Source organism: Mesocricetus auratus, unplaced genomic scaffold, assembly GCF_017639785.1.
Source record: "Mesocricetus auratus isolate SY011 unplaced genomic scaffold, BCM_Maur_2.0 Super-Scaffold_4256, whole genome shotgun sequence".
Taxonomy (NCBI): domain Eukaryota; kingdom Metazoa; phylum Chordata; class Mammalia; order Rodentia; family Cricetidae; genus Mesocricetus; species Mesocricetus auratus.
This window is the reverse complement of record NW_024429182.1, coordinates 60,317,681-60,334,002: the sequence shown is the minus strand read 5'-3', so window position 1 is coordinate 60,334,002 and position 16,322 is coordinate 60,317,681. Positions and strand designations below refer to the sequence as shown.

General features: G+C 46.9%; 1 protein-coding gene across 4 annotated transcripts in view; it reads left to right on the top strand.

Moving 5' to 3' along the window:
* Positions 1-5,525: 5,525 nt before the first annotated feature.
* Positions 5,526-16,322, top strand: part of Lrrc27 (leucine rich repeat containing 27) — a 26,149-nt gene continuing 15,352 nt past the window's right edge. Inside the window, exons 1-5 of one of the 4 annotated variants that reach the window (XM_013111967.3) lie at positions 5,526-5,644; positions 6,841-7,211; positions 8,656-8,786; positions 12,465-12,523; positions 15,515-15,667. In XM_013111967.3, the coding sequence (XP_012967421.1) occupies positions 7,002-7,211; positions 8,656-8,786; positions 12,465-12,523; positions 15,515-15,667 (553 nt within the window). In that variant the 5' untranslated portion in view covers positions 5,526-5,644; positions 6,841-7,001. The other 3 variants (XM_013111972.3, XM_040752201.1, XM_040752197.1) reach the window with 3 other exon arrangements.

Genomic DNA, 16,322 nt, shown 5'->3' with positions numbered 1-16,322 from the left:
GACCCAGGGCTTGTTTATGCTACGAGAGCACTCTGCCCACTGACCCACACCTTGGCTCAGGGGTCCATAGTCTGTGTGTTGTTCATTTTCAGCATGGCAGCTTCATCATCGAAGCTGGGCTAACAAATACTGAGTTCTGAATGCAAATCACGAAAGCACTTCCTAAAAGTGGGCAAGCTGACGTTGAAAGTGACACAACTGTCCCCTTTACACATGATGCACCCCATAAAGCAACAGTTCCCCCAGGTCTATTGTTTCTGGACCATACAGCTTGTGAGTTCTTTTTTCAAAGACAACTACCATCTGTTTTACAGCCTCTTTGAAAACCAGTATAGCAAGCTGAGGGGGCAGAAATGAGCAGAATTCAAAAGAAATAGAAAAATTCAAACTTCAAGTTCTTAGATAGCCACGGAGACCAGAAATAAAATGCTAAACAGTCTCTAAGTAATTGAAGTCTCCCATCAGTCCAGGAACTTTTACCAAATGTGGCTTCAGCAATGTTACTACTGACACATATCACTCCAAAACAGATGGAAGCTCACTTTCTAATCCTCTTAAACAATATTTAAAAACAAGAATCTTGGTCATTTGTATACCTGACATTATGCGAAGACTCCTGCACTGAGTCTCCATCAATGGACTTTAGCTCTGGGTGGCATCCAGAGACCACCTTTGTTGGTAGCCTCTGACAAGTACCAGCTGCCATGACCATCTGAAGGCAGTTGGCAGCCCTCCCCCTCATCCCCAACATGATCTCTATATCACCAGTCACGGTGATTCTCTTCTTGGCCACCAGGGAGCAGTGTGCTACCTCTGGCCTAGGTGAAAATGGTTGCAGGTTAACTATCCAAATTAAAGTAATGGGATTTTTCCTTCAGGAGCTAGAGCAAATAGTTGAAGCTGTCTCAGGACATGTGTTCAAAACAGTTGTGGTGGTCTATGGGTAGACTGATGGTTTGACTGACAGTCCTTTGGCTCAAGACAGCTAGGGCAGCAGAGTCCAACAGATGCTAGAGATTCAAATAGACCCATCCCCCATGGCTTTTACAGACAACAGGAAGATGAACATCAAAAGGAGTGCTTACAGTAAGAAATGAAAGAACTTATCATGAGCATTAATCATGATTTCAAGTGTTTTGACAGCGTTTAACTTCCGCCTCGTGCCCCAGAAGAAATGGATTCTCCCTCCCTTACCTGCCTCACTCTGACTCTATCGTAAGTCTCCGACACCCATTTCCTGCCTCTCTGTGGCCTGGACTGAGTAACTCCCTCCTCGGTCGGCTCTCCCTGCCACAGCAAGTCCTGCAGCCTGGTTCTCAAGTCAAGTTTATTTCTGAGTTTGGTGGTGACTGGGAGAAAAGACGCAGGTGTAGTGGTGCTGGTTCCTTTGGAGGTCTCTCTCCCTGGCTTGCGGATGACACCTCCCTATGTCCTCATGTGGTCAAATGGAGGTCTCTCTCCCTGGCTTGTAGATATCTCCTTATGTCCTCACGTGGTCAAACCTCCATGGCAGTGTCCTGAGCTCTTCTTATAAGGACACTGGTCACTCTGGATCAGGGCCCACTACAGATCCCCATTTTACTTTGATGACCTCTGTAATGGCCTTGTTTCCAAATGGTGACACTATGAACAGGACTCTAATGTGTAAACAAAGAATCTGTCCCCGATAGAGCCCCAGCAAGAGACTCTTTCAGCCAATAAAGAATTTTCTAACAGCTCAAGCCTCACTAGTAAGATCATATCCCCAGGTCCTTCCTGGAGCCCTCAAGACAGCCAAGGTATTTCTTGTTTAATGATCCACGCACACCTGCAGGCTGGTCACTTCTGTAGGGCCAGTGAGCAAACCCTGATTGCATGGACCAGCCCATTCCCACTTTCTTGTACATTTCCTCTTCTCACTGAGCCCAGTTCCACCTCCCTGATCCTTCTTTCTCCTTTTATGAGTCCCAGAGACCAGAGTCCAGGATGGGCTCAGCTGCCTCAACCTCCGCCCCATTGCAGTAGTTACTGCAGGCTTAGCTTATCCTGAGCCCTCACAAGTCTGGCCTTACTTCTCTGTGACAACCTGAGCTCATGTCCTGTACATAACCCCTTCTGTACACCCTACCCATGTCTGGTCTCCCTTCTTCCCAGCCTCGGGCTATGAGATGCTCCTCTATTTTATCGTTCACTCTGTCACTTACCTTGCTTAGCTTTAGCCTTCACATGGGTGGGTCATACTGAGGCCCCTGCCCACTGTCTCTAAGGTTCCTTGTCCCTGCTGCTGGTGGTCATTGCTCACTCAGTACTCAGTGTGACATGCTCCACTGACTCATGAAATTCACTAATCCGTGTGTTCTCTTGTTCTTTGACTAGTCAAGTGACACTGCTGGCATGTTGGCACAGTAGAGACACATCTCCAATGCCCGCTCTAGAGAAGAGTCTAAAAGCACAGCATGTGACCATTGCACCCAGAACTCAAGAGCTATACAGTTCCTGTTCTGGAGTATCCAGTAGCTCCCCAAGGTGCCTATAGACACCAGTTCCCAGCAGGGGAACCCAGCACATGGACATTACATGAAGCTTCTCATTTTGTCAATCAAATGTGTATAAAAGAATATCCAGTCTGGTTTTTCGAGACAGGGTTTCTCTGTGCAACAGTACTGGCTCTCCTGGAGCTCACTTTGTAGACCAGGCTGCCCTCAAACTCACTGAGATCCTTCTGACTCTGCCTTCCAAGTACTGGGGTTAAAGGTGTGCACCACCACCACCTGGCAACATCCAGGTTTGGGTAAAATTTTATTTCCCTAGTAGCTGGAAAGAAGGTGCATATACATAAGTGCATATATATATATATATATATGTGTGTGTGTATATATTGTATATGTGTATATACTATATATAGCCATATATAAATAAAACATAATTATATAATTGTGTTTGTATTGTAAGTTTTGGTTCTTATTGTTGTACTTATTAGCCTAGATATATTATCATATTTTTCTTATTGAATTATAGCTTTTCCTTATGTTTTGAATATTGGGCTGAGGAGATGGTTCAGTCAGTAAAGCACTTGCTTCACAAGCTTTAGGATCTGAGTTCAGATCCCCAGAACCACATAAAAAGCTAAGTACAATGGTGTGCACTTATGTTCCCAGTGATAGAAAAATGGGAGGAGACTGGTGGATCCCGCGAGCTCTCTGGACAGCTAGCCTATGTGGCAACCTTTTAGGCCAATGAGAAACCCTGTTTCACACAAAAGTAGAAGGCACCTAAGGAATGGCACTGTGAGGTTGTCCTCCAACCTCATGTGTGTACCTGAACACACACGTGCTGTGTGTGTGTGTGTGTGTGTGTGTGTGTGTGTGTGTGTGTAAGGCAGAAGGGAGAGGGAGGAGGGAAGGGAAAGAGATGAGAATTAGATATGTAAAATGAGGTCACTTGAGAAACTCAACAATTGAAGCAAATTGCACCCTAGTGGAAAGATTTAGTGAGCTAGAAGATGCTCGTGGTCCCTAAGGGCAGAGATGGGTAACTCTCAGGAAGGACAGTTCTGAGCTGGGGGAGAACACAGTGAGGAATTCCCACAGATGCGGGTTAATGTCAGAGTGCAGACAAGCAATGAGATGACCCAAAGGCTGGGGAAAGCCTGAATGGAGGACACAGACTTCGCCAGGTAGAGTGAAACCGCATGTGCGCTCTGAGACACAGGAATGCGGTCTCAGAGCAAGGATGGGGATGGAAGACACAGACTCCTTCTCTGAAACTGCAGTGGGGCTGGCAGCAGCCTCTCAACAGCAGCCCACAAGTTAGCATCTCTAAAACTCTGATAGAAAATCACTGTCACCAGGGAACTCTGCACCAGCTAAACAGTCATTCAAGAATTAGACGGAAATAAAGAGGGTACATTCATAAGCTTAAGGAGAATAGCTCAGAAACACTTGCCAAGAGAACTACTCAACAGAGGCGTTTTAGCTAGATAATGAGTGAGCACACAAAAAATGGCTAAATAACCTACATATAATTAACTATTAAATACAAAAACTAATTCTGTGGGTTTTTAAGTGAAATCAAAACTTAAGATAACAGTAGAAAGAGGCAACAGGCTCACATGGTGCTGTGCTGGAGTGTCCCCTGGCTCCCCAAGGTGCCTGCGGACACCAGTTCCCAGAGGGGGACCCTGTGATCGTCAGCACATGGACATTACACCAAGCTTTTCTGTAGTAAGCACTCCATTTGACTGAGCCAACAGAAAGGGCTCTCTGATGGCATGTATAGCCAGGCTGCAACGACCTGCCTTCTCTGCCTCCTGAAGTCGCTCAACATCTCTTGGCCCCAGCCTTTACCAACATATAACCAAATAGAATCCAGCTGCCGGCATGCACCTCTGCTGTGTTGACGGGACACCTGAAGACAGTTGGTCAGAGGATACCCAGCCACCACATACCACTGGACTCCCATAGTTCAGAAGTTTTCTTGTTTGAGGATTTTTTTTAAATACAATTTTCTCCCCATCTCACCTTCAGTTCTAAGTAATCTGCTAATAAATAAATTGAAAAACTATTATTTAAATGTATTATTGCATATATGGGGGGGGGTTACCATGGTTCATGTGTGTAGGCCACAGGACAACTCTGTGGAATTGGTTCCCTCCAACCTTTACCTAGGTTCTAAGAATTAGCTCAATGATTTCACCCACTGAGCCATCTTGCTCACCCGAATATACCAATTTTGTTGCTATTATTTGTTGGCTTGCTTGCTTTTCAGCTCTAGACTTCCGCTTTGGTTCCATCTTACACCTTCAGCACAGCTCCTGCCTTTGCTGCTTCAAAAATGTTTAGCAAAATTACATCAATGTGCACGACAGCTGAGGGCACACCTCACTGTCCAGATCAGTTCATTTCCGGGGGGTTTCCAGTGGATTTGATCACGTGTCACGATGCCCTGTGTGTGACGTATTTCTCACTAAAAACGGTGGGACTTTCTAAGATCTCAAGTTCTGGCTTCCAGAAAGGAGTGTCATCATGCCAGTGCTCAGGGTCTTCTGGGACCCGCAACAGAGTTTCTATCCCCACCAGATCTGGTTTGAGGGCAGTTAATCATGTTTTAGGGCAGTTCACCATGTTCTGGTAATCTCTCGTCTATCTTGGTCCCTTTTTTCTGGAGCATGATGTGGTTTGGGGGGTATGGACCTGGTTGACCTGCCTCCCAGAATGCCCTGCCCTGCAGGTTTCCCATATTCGGAGGGTCTGTGCCCAACCAGGCCCGGCTGCGACAGGGACACCTCTCTGCATCAAATCCTGCACCGGCTGCTGACTCTGCGCAGGCACGCAGGCAGCCTGCGGCCGGAGAGTCCATTGCCCTGGAAGACATTGGTCTGGTCAGCAGAAGCATCGCTCAGTCTCCTTCGGGTCCCCAAGCCCTCCCTGAATCCACCAGCCTGCTCTCTTTAGCTTTTTTCTAGCCTTGTCGCCCACCTCCAGCGTAAGAGGTCGTAAGCGCACACGTACCGAAGCCACCCCACCCCCGCCCGGCGGCTTGACACCCTCGGGCCACCGTACGGCAGCTGCATCTCCGTGGCGACGGCGTGTGCCGCGTGGCTCCTTTGTTAGACGGTGCCTGGGCCTCTCGGAGGCGGGACAGCCGGCGTGTCGCGGAGTCACAGGTGGGCGTGGAGGAGGCTCGTAGGGAAGAGGGTAGGGTTCTGCGGCGTCAATCACCGCTGGCCCTGCCAGACTGGATGGGAGAGGGCACCTGACTGCGCGATGTAGGACGGGCCCACAGGGCTGTGGGGCGGGGCCACCGGGATGGAAGGCGTGAACTCCGGGCCTGATGGGGTATCCACGCTTGGGGTCCTTTAAACATAGCGGTGGTGGGAGACGACTATGACTTGGTCCCCTGACTCTCTACAGTGGCCGCCCCCCCCCCCGCGGATGGAAATGGAGGCCCAGATGTCGAGTTCCGCCTAACACAGTCCCAGTGTGGAATCCGCACCACCAGTCCCGTTTCCCACTTGTCAACACATTTTCCTTACAATATAATCTGTTGGAGGCAGAGTCCTTTCCTCCTAATTCCAAGGTGCAGAAAAAGGAAACAAGAAACCATAGACTGTGCAAAGACCTGGAGACCTTAGGGAGCCCCGTCCCCGGTGTGGAGGTGGACGGCTCATCTCCGGCAAAGCAGATCGAGGCTCCTCGTGAATTGTACACCTTTGAGGCCAACTCCTTAACTGAAAAGTTACCTTCTCCTTAAAGGAGAGTGACACTTAGGCACGTGTGCCAGTCTTTAGGTTGACTAGCTGACAGATGACCTCAAATCTATTAGCATTCCAGTCATCGTCTTTGCTAGGATTGTTTTGAAAGGATACTCTGACTAAGCAAAAGGATTATTGAACTGAGATGGAAGATTGACATCGTCTAGGTTTTCCCCAGTGCCCACCTCTTTGGTCTGGCTTGGGCCAGACTGGGAACACGAGGCTGGCTTCCTGTCTTCAGGGTCTTGGACACATGGAGCAGAGAACCAGGACTGAAATAGGAAACAGGTTTACCAGAAACCCTTTGCTCTTTCCCAGTTGTTTTGCAAACTTTAAAGGTCCATCTGTTTTCATCCTAGCATGCTTGTTTAACTGGTACTTTCCAGTTAAAGTTAAATTGTAGCCAGGTGTGTAGTTGCTTATAATACCAACACTTTGAAGGTAGATGCAACATTAGGAATTCAAAACTCACTGCAGTGAGTTGGAGACCAGTCTGGGCTATTTGAACCTCCTTCTCAGATCTCAATCATCATTTTCTTTAAATATTGTGGTACAGTGTGAGGAGCAAAGTATTTAACCAGTGCATTATTGTGTTCCAATATTTACAGGTTTAAAAGTCAAATTCACAGTACTGTTGCTTTTTCAACAAGTTAAGCACCTGCAGATGAGCCCTGCCCCATGTGACTTCTGGTTGCTAGGACCCCCCCCTTCCTGTCTCCAGATGACTCCATACCAAGAAGGATGAGCGGTGGCCACTGCAGGGCATCAGATGGAGGACACCAGCACCTATGCAGTGGCCGAAGAGGCTGCCAAGGATCCCGAGGAAGACGCTGTTGTCAAGGACATACCTGGTTCCCTTTCCAGAGATGCTAATGAAACAGGTTTTGAGGGAGCCATCTTCTCTTCCTCATCAATTTTAGACCTGAGTCAAAGAGGTCTATGCCACTTGGGAGAGTTCTTTAAAATTCCCAACCTTAAAGTAAGTGCCCGGTTCCTGGGAGGGTGTGGTACATAAATGTCTGCAGCCAGAAACAGAATCGGCGCTGGGCTTTTGTCCCTCTTGGAGGAAAGGTGAATTCTAGTAGGAGCAGGAGGGTTAACTGGGGTTTCATAGGCTGACCACAACAAAGAGCAATTGAAATGCGGTGCCAGGCAACAGAGAGAGCCAGGTAAAAGGATGGGGCGCCTCTGACTCCTGGAGTAGGAAAGCAGCACAACTGTGGCTCACACACATTTCCTGTGCTACCCTGCCAGGGAGGTCCCATTACCCCCACTCTGTGGGCGAGGACACTGGAGAACAGAGGAGTGCAGGACCTTGCCCAAGGTCACAGAGCTAATAGTTTTTGAAACCTAGATTTCAATTCAAGCAGCTTGACGTGAAGGTCAGTGCTCTGGACATCTGATGTTGCCCCATGACAACATGACAAGTATGGATACGGGTGTAAATGCGGATGATACTACTTTTACAGCATATAACAGCAACATTGATGGAGGCATTTTAAAAATGCCCTATAATCCAACCACAGTGTGATTATAAAATTACACATATATGGGCTGGCAAAATGGCTGGGTAGGTAAGTTCAAGCAAGCCTGGAAACCTAAGTTCTGTCTCCAGAACCCATGTAAAGGTGAAAGGAAAGAACTGGATCCACGAAGTTGCCTTTTGGTTTTCACATGTATGCTGCTGCACACATGCACACCATGCTTACATGTAATGCATAATAATAAAATTTCATATATATGAGTTATATATATTAAATATTACACATATAATTCATATAAGTATATACAGTATTTTCCCTTATCCAGGAATGTCCAATAGAAGATAACAGGAACAAATCATGTTTTAATAACTTGTAAAATGTGTTCTTATAACCATTCTATTGCATTATTGGTTATTGCTGTGCAGACTTCACCTACTACACTTCATTGTGGGAGTGCACAGAAGAAAAAAAACATGTCCCAGTGCTGTCTGTGGCTTCAAGTATCCACTGCGATTTCAAAGTTGAGACAAAATTTTACAGGGCTTGGATCAAGCCACTTGGGTCATATGTTCTTACCTGGGTGATGGCTCATTTCTGTGTGGCTGATCTTCACAGATCATGCCAACGTAGAATGTCTCTGTGTTCCCCCAGCTTCCTCCTAACTGCCAACTTGGAATGAGTCAGACGTGGTGGCTCTTACTGTTTGGTTCACTGGGTTTGCTGTGGGAATCGTACTGGGTTACCCGGGGAAAAGGAAAACAGCTTTAGGTTTTAAGTCTCTCTGATTCTTTTGTCTACTGTTATATTTTTTAAGGGTAATTTTTTGGGGGTTGACATGTAGTTGTGGTTGTTTTAGTCCTTTTGGAGATGGTTTTTGGATACATCCTGTTTTAAATTTCCCTGGCTGACAAAGCATCCTCTGGTCCCCTTCTGTGGAAGCATTTACACCTGCAGAGGAATTCGCTCAGTGAGATTCCAAAGGATTTCTTCCAGCTGCTGCCCAACCTGACATGGCTGGACCTCCGTTACAACAATATCAGGGCTCTTCCTTCTGGAATCGGCTCTCACAGGTAAGTGTCTGCTCCTCAGATGTGCCAATAGGCTGAGCACTTCAGAGGCAGGTCGTAAACGAAAAGAGTCCAGGTGATTCAGATACGGGTGACAGGTGCATGGCCAGCCTTTCCAGGTTTGGCTAAGTGTTGTGATGGGCTCTTTGACATGGTTTCTTGCACAACTGGTTCCACCCTGACCCTGCTATGGGAAGCCAGCTAAGATCAGGAGTACCCTGGGATATGTAAAAACCCAGCCATGCTTTGCCATGGGCCCGGGAGAACCCTCCCTAGCTTTTGGGAAGAGTTTTGCCCTCTTTTGGAAAGCTAGAAACCCTCCAAGCAAGCAGTATAGACCGTCTTGCCACATTCCTGCCCTTCAGCTTCCCAGGGTTTCCTGGAACTCCCAGTTACAGAGCCCAGTCCAAGCCACCCTTGACAACCAGGCTTCCACCCCCTAGGCCAGCTGCAGACTCATCACCTCCTTTCGTGGGTCCTCTCTCTGTGTCACATCCCCCTGTGCCAGTGTTAAATCTGCCCTAGACACTCACTTCAGACCCTCCTCTCACCTCACACATCTGGGCATAGGAAAGGACAGATAAACGTACCAGGTGCCAGGGGCAGGGTAGGAGATGAGGCTGAGAAGGCCTCCAAGGTTTGGGATCTGTGTTCTCAACTTAGAAATTTATTTTGAAAGAACTCAATGTGGGTAGAGATAGAATTAGACCTGGCCCCCGTCACTGCCTGAGGAGGGAGTGGCACATGTAGGAGGGTTGGCCGTGACTGCAACAGGGCCTCAGGGCACCTCAGACAGAGTTTTGGGGACTGACATTGATATGAGGCTAAAAAACAGAGGTGTCAAGGTTGACCACCCCCCACCCAACCCACCCCCCTCACCCCTGTTCCCGTGTAGTGACGGATATCCCAGTGAGGAGATACACGTGTCAGCATAAGGTTTGCAGAGGCCTGGCTTGATTTCTTAAGTATCAATCAAAATGTATTGTATGAAAAATTTAAATAATAATGGGGGTGACCGCTAAACACAGAGGACAGTGAAAGCAAATGCCCTGGCCCTTCTGTCTCCAGCTCAGCAGGGAGCAGCTTGTTTTGCTGTTTCTGTGCTGGGGCTGCACCAGGAACCCTCCTTGGAGGCCTGGGGACCTTGGAGCGTGCAGGATAAGCCATGTGAGGACTGATGAGGGGTGAGCATGTGCCTGCCAGCAGGTGGTTGAGACAGCAGAGCTGGATATCTTGAATGGATATCTGGGCTGTTTCCACCCAGTCCTTCCTGCCTGGCCAGGCCGCTTGGTCTTCTGGGCCTGTGGCCTGTGCACAGTGACTCCCTTCTTCACAAGGACGCCATCTTCTGTGCTGGGACAGCTGAGTGGAGTTTGTTCACAAATTATTTTATGGTTAGTGCTCAGTCTGTCGAGTAGTTGTCCATGAGGGTTAAGGTCACATGAACTCTGCTGCTGAGGGGGCCCACTTGCTGTTTCTTCCCAAAAGGTGTGCTTAGTTCTCAGATTTGGAATCCTTGGATTTTGACAGTCCAAGCCAGCTGCTTTGTGTTGTTTAATTTATAATGGAGCCTCTGATTTTACACCCATTATGTCATTAAAATTGGATCCACTTGCTGAAGGGCTGAAACATATTAATTAGAAATTTTAAGTAATTATGGGCTCATTAAAGGCTTTAGAGTTAAAAATATTTAAAACAGAGGCCCCCTCCACTATGTGTGGACATGTGAGTGTGGGCGCAGAGACTAAAACAAGGCACGCTGATTCGTTCTCCTGAGGCTACAAGCTGGCAGGTGTATGCTCCCTTGTAACTTGGTACTGAGGTAAACACAGAGGACAGTCTGATTAGTGACAGAACATAGGAGACTGAGGTGTTCGTCATCATATGGGTATTGTTATATTAAGGTAGAAACCCCCCCACATACTTTTAGCTTAATATTTGGTAAATATTAAATACCCTGAATATTCTTCAAAAAGAACTCAAGCCAATCAACTGGAATGCCTGTGCGTGTGCCGTAAGTCCAGGGCACGTTGCTGAGTTGCAGTCAGCTCACAGAGAGCTAATGCATCCTTGCTGCTTATTTCCTATTGCCCTATGAGCAGATTTAAAGGGCCCTACAGCAACGCCGACGGGCTGAGTCAGGGAGGCTCAAGTAGCCAGATTCTGTGCACATCAGGGTAAGTTTCTTAGGGCAGAAGAGATAGGTCTGTGGTTGAAAGGTTAGGCTCTCTGCAAAGGCCCACATGGGTAGTTTGGGACGATCTGTAACTTCAGTTACAGGGGATCTGACATCCTCTTCAGGCCTCCGTGGGCACATGGTCCACATATGTACACATAGGCCATGAAAATCGTGCACACACACAAAACATTTTTTAAAAATAAATCTTTCAAAATGAAAAGTTTATTCATAAAAATGTCAGATAAGGCAAGATATGGTATGTGCCTGTAATCTTAGCACTGGAGAGGCAGAGACAGGAGGATTGTTGAAAATTTGGGACCATCCTGGTCTGCATTGCAAAGTCTAGGGCCAGCTGTGCTATAGAGTAAAACTGTCTCAAAACCAAACTTCAAATAATAAGAACGAGCTGGGCGTTGGTGGCACACACCTTTAATCCCAGCACTCAGGAGGCAGAGGCAGGCAGATCTCTGTGAGTTCGAGGCCAGCCTGGTCTACAAAGTGAGTTCCAGGACAGCCTCCAAAGCTACAGAGAAACCCTGTCTCAAAAAACCAAAAGAAGAAGAAGGAGGAGGAGGAAGAGGAGGAGGAGGAGGAGGAGGAGGAGGAGGCCTGAGAAAGTAGCAGCATGGTGAGTGATGAAGTAAGCAGGCATGAGCTTTGCTCCAGGATGCTGAGGCTATAGTGCTTTCCACCACAGCACGCTTTCTCTTTGCTTCAGGCCCATCAGATATGGTCACACTGAGCCCACCAATCCAGAGGGCAATGGGCTCAGCATCATTCAGAGTCAGGGTGTAGCTCAGGCGCAGAGCCCTGCCCTCTGCTAGCACTGAGACAACCATGAGATGGACCGTATCTCCAACTAGACAGCACAGTGAAGGAGAGGCCATCTGAGACCTTGTGCCAGTTTTTAGCTGAGCGTCCCCGAGAAGTAAAGAGGAGAAAACAATAAATTAATAATGGGTACATTCTTTTTTTTTTTTTTTTTTTTTTTTGAGACAGGGTTTCTCTGTGGCTTTGGAGGCTGTCCTGGAACTCGCTTGGTAGTCCTGGCTAGTCTCGAACTCACAGAGATCCGCCTGCCTCTGCCTTCCGAGTGCTGGGATTAAAGGCGTGCGCCACCAACGCCCGGCTAATAATGGGTACATTCTTAAGAATTAAATATGATAATCTCAGCACTCAGGAAGCAGAGGCAGGTAGATCTCTGTGAGTTTGAGGACAGCCTGGTCTACAGAGAGAGTTCCAGAACAGCCAGGACTGTGCATAGAAATCCTGCCTTGAAAAACAGTAATAAAACAAACAAAACGCCAGAATAAGTACAGGCCAGAGTTCAATGGAGCTCTCCTGCTGCCCGCCGATTCTGAAGTGGTTGCTGATGGTACATACTGTGGATGTGTTAGGACGTCAATAACCAAGAAAAGGAAGATGAGGACTTTGACACTGTATTTTACAGATGGTCATTTAATCTTCTGCTTTCTAAAGTGTTGTTTTGTTTTCTTTTAAAGACATTTGAAAACTTTGCTTTTAGAAAGAAATCCTATCAAAACGTTACCCGTTGAGCTAGGTAAGTACCACAATAAAGTGAAAGGTGGCTTTAAATGCTTTAAAGTTCCTGGGGCTCATGATGGAGGGGTGAGGCATGATAGAGGGAGAGGAGGCAGCAAGATGTTCAAAGGGGCTCTCCCAGTTTATGAGTTACTTTTCCAGTCACTGTGATAAGATGCTCTGACAAAAGCAGCTTAAGGAAGAAAGGGTTTGTTTGGGTTCACAGCTCAAAGGTTCATGGCAGGGAAGTGACAGTGGCAGGAGGTCACATGGCATCCCCAGGCAGGAGGCAGAAAGGGGCGAATGTTGGTACCCAGCTCATTTTCTCCCCTTTCTACAGCACTGGATCCCAGCTCTGGGAACAGTGCTACCCATGGTGGCTGGGGCTTTCTCCTTCATTTATCCTTATCAGAACACTCCTCCCACAGGCTTGTCCCGAGGACTGTCTCCAAGTTCCTTATAGAGTGCATGCCTATTCTAGGCAGAGGAGTTGTTAACACTGTTACATGTGTTGTCTGTGCCAAGGCCAGATGAGCTTTGCATATAGCACACAGCCTAAGGACACTTGGTCATATCATGCTGCGTGCTGCCGGCATGTGACTTTACTCTCATGGGAGCCAGCCTTGAGTCCTAGCTGTTTAAGTTCAGTGCCCTCCTTTGAACTTAATCTCAGTTGCTTGATTCTTTGGTTCACATGGCTTCTGAGGCCCAAGTGGGTATGTGAGGCCATTCACTCCCTTGTGTGCATTTTCTCTGCTGTAGATGAGGAAGACACAAATTTTCTCCTTACATATTGCTTTGCCTTGGTTTCTACTCTCTCTTATCTTTGTTTAAGTTTTATTTGCTTTTTTTTTCAACTTTGTTGAGTGGGAAACTTGGATTTTCATTTCTCTTTTCCAACATACATTTGAACTGCACTTTGTCCTAAACACTGCCCTCACTGTGTCCACATGTTGTGACTTGTCATTCAATGCAACATGTTTTCTGGTGCAATTCACCCATGGGCTATGTTAAAGTTATTTTCTTCACTGCTGTGACAAAATCCGTGACAACAAAGCTTGAAGGTAGAAGGATTTGTTTTGGCTCACGTCAAAGAAGACATGACAGAGTTCACTGTGCAGGATATGCAGCTGAAACAGGTCAGGAGGCAGAGAGCAGGGGATGCTGGTGCTCATGGCTTTCTGCTTTTTGCCTTTTCAGTCAAGGACTCTGATCCATGGAGTGGTGTCCCCTCCCCCTGTGAAACCTCTCTGGAGACACCTCACAGACCCATCAGAGGTGTGTCTCCTAGGTGACTCCAAATCACTCCAGTTAATTATTAAGAATAGCTGGCACAACTTGGTGCTTAGTTATACAGTAGGGATGCTCAAGCTAACTTTCTGTGGTGAGTGGTGCTTTGCCGTTTAAAAGGCAGAGACTGTCAAGATAAAAATGCAGAAGTCAACTGCGTGCAAGCCACTCACGGCTACTAAAAGGCAGGAAGTTTGAGCACCGGCAGCTGGAAGGGAAAGGAAGCAGCAGGCATGAGGACAAGAGTGACTTCATGTAGCTGCTTACCAAGTCAGATGCTCTCAGTAAGCAGGTAACAGTGTTTGGTGTCATTCTGTCACTAAAACATTGTGTGTTTTGAAGAAGGTGGATAGCCATCTTTGGCTTGCCTTGGTCTTCTTGGCATTATCAGTTGACCATGGAGCCCATTTAGAAGTTGGAGTGTGGGGGAAGGAGCCCAAAAGGGCACACATGGGAGGAAATAAAGACCATGATTTGGTCCGTCATACACAAGAGCAAATATGGAAGGTGATGGTTTGTTTTCACTTAGGCTGGAGACTGGAGTAGGAAGTAATCCCTAAGACATTCTTACAAATTGTCAATTCAACCAGATTTGGTAACTCAAACCTGTAATCCCAGTACTTGGGACATAAGACAGGAGGATTGCTGTGTGTTTGAGGACAACCTGGGTTAAATAGTGAACTCTGGGCCAGCCTGGGCAACAGTGGAGTGAGACTCTGTCTCCACAGAAACAAATGTAAAAGCAAATGAATGATAAATGTCAATCACCATCACCTGTTTCCCCATCTCTTTCTCCTTCTCTTCTTTCTTTTGACACAGAGTCTTTTGTAGCCCAAGCTGGCCTTGAACTCCCCAAGTAACTGACGATAACCTTGAACTCAAGATCTCCCTGACTCTACCTAGAATCTTAGGCGCATGCCACCATACCCAGTTAATGCTGGGCGTGGAACTCAGAGTCTTGCACATACTAGGCAAGAACTCTACCAACTTAGCTGCATCCTTGCTCCATCTTATATCCACTGCTGAGTTCCTCTGCTAAGCTTTTCACTGCAATTATTGCCATGTTCAATTCTAGAACTCTTGGTACTTTTTGATACTTTGTTTCATTAGCACTACTATTTGTCTAAGTGTTTTATTTTATTTTCCTTGAATTGGTTATGCATCTTTATTTTTCATTTTTTGGCTGTATTTATAATGGCTGCTGAAAACTTTATTTACTAATCCTGGCATCTGGGCCACCTAAGGACAATGTCTGTGACATTTGTCTCCTCGGTATAGGACCTGTTCTTTCCTTTATATGTCACATAGCTTTTATGTTACAAAGGGACATTTTGGTAATGTAGCCACTTTCTGCTATGAATTTCACCTGAAGGTTGCTGTTGACTGGTTTGTTTTTATTATCTATCATTAATTATCTGTCTCCCCTGAAGAGTTTCGTTCATAATTTTTATTGCATTTATTTTGTGAGTGTGCAGTTGTACCATGGCATGAGGTGCAGGTCAGAGGACAACTTGTAAGAGTCAGTTCTCTTTCCACTATATGGGTCCCAGGGATGTAACTCAAGTCATCAGGCTTGGTGGCAGTGCCTTAACCCACTGAGTCATCTTGTTGGACCCACCTGAAGAGTTCTTAAAAGAAGACATCAGATGTCTGTCACCTACCTCCTCTGCTCTCCTCTCCCTCCTGGGTCCCCCACTAAGAAGCTCCCCCTCTACTGCAGGGCACGTCACCACACTGAAGGCACTGAACCTGAGACACTGCCCTCTGGAATTCCCTCCTCACCTGATCGTGCAGAAAGGCTTGGTAGCCATTCTGACTTTCCTACGCATCTGCTCGGTGGAGAATGCCTTCCCTGGAGATGAGTCACCTCAGGGTTTGTAGAGTTTTCTATGACTAGATTATCAGAACCAGACAGAACTACTTCTCCAGCCTCTGTGGGGCTCCCATGGCAAATGCCAGCCCTTACACTGGCCCAAATGCCATGCCTTGCCCTGGCTCAAGTCCACTCTGAACAGTCCATTCCTGTCTGGGTAGATGTGGCAAAAGTTCCTGGGAGAAAGCAAGTGGAACAGTGATTGCCTATAGCCACTAGCAAGGAATTGCCTTGGGGGTCCTTGTGTTCCTCCAGAAAGCTTTTTAAAAGGCTCCAAGAAGCATATCCTGTTCCTACCTAGATAACAGAAACTAGCTTAAGAATGCTGTCCACTTGCAGGATACTTACTAAACTGTCCAATTTTGTCAACATATTGTCCAGTCAGAGAAGAGGGGAAGGGAAAGGAATGGTGAATCAATCTTTGCCTTGACCTATTATGAATGCTGGCTTGCAGTGTTTTAAAACAATCATTCATAAAAGGCCTTAGTTTGTGTCTCCAAAATCAGCTCTGAGACAGAGGTTCAAAGGTCCATTGATGGTTTTAGAGGTGTCCTGGGAAACCTGAAGTGGCATTGGGCAATCAGGGAAGGTGAGGGACTGCACTTTTGCAAGGCCCTAGGAGACGTATGCAGGACAGCTTACAGAGTGCTGGTGC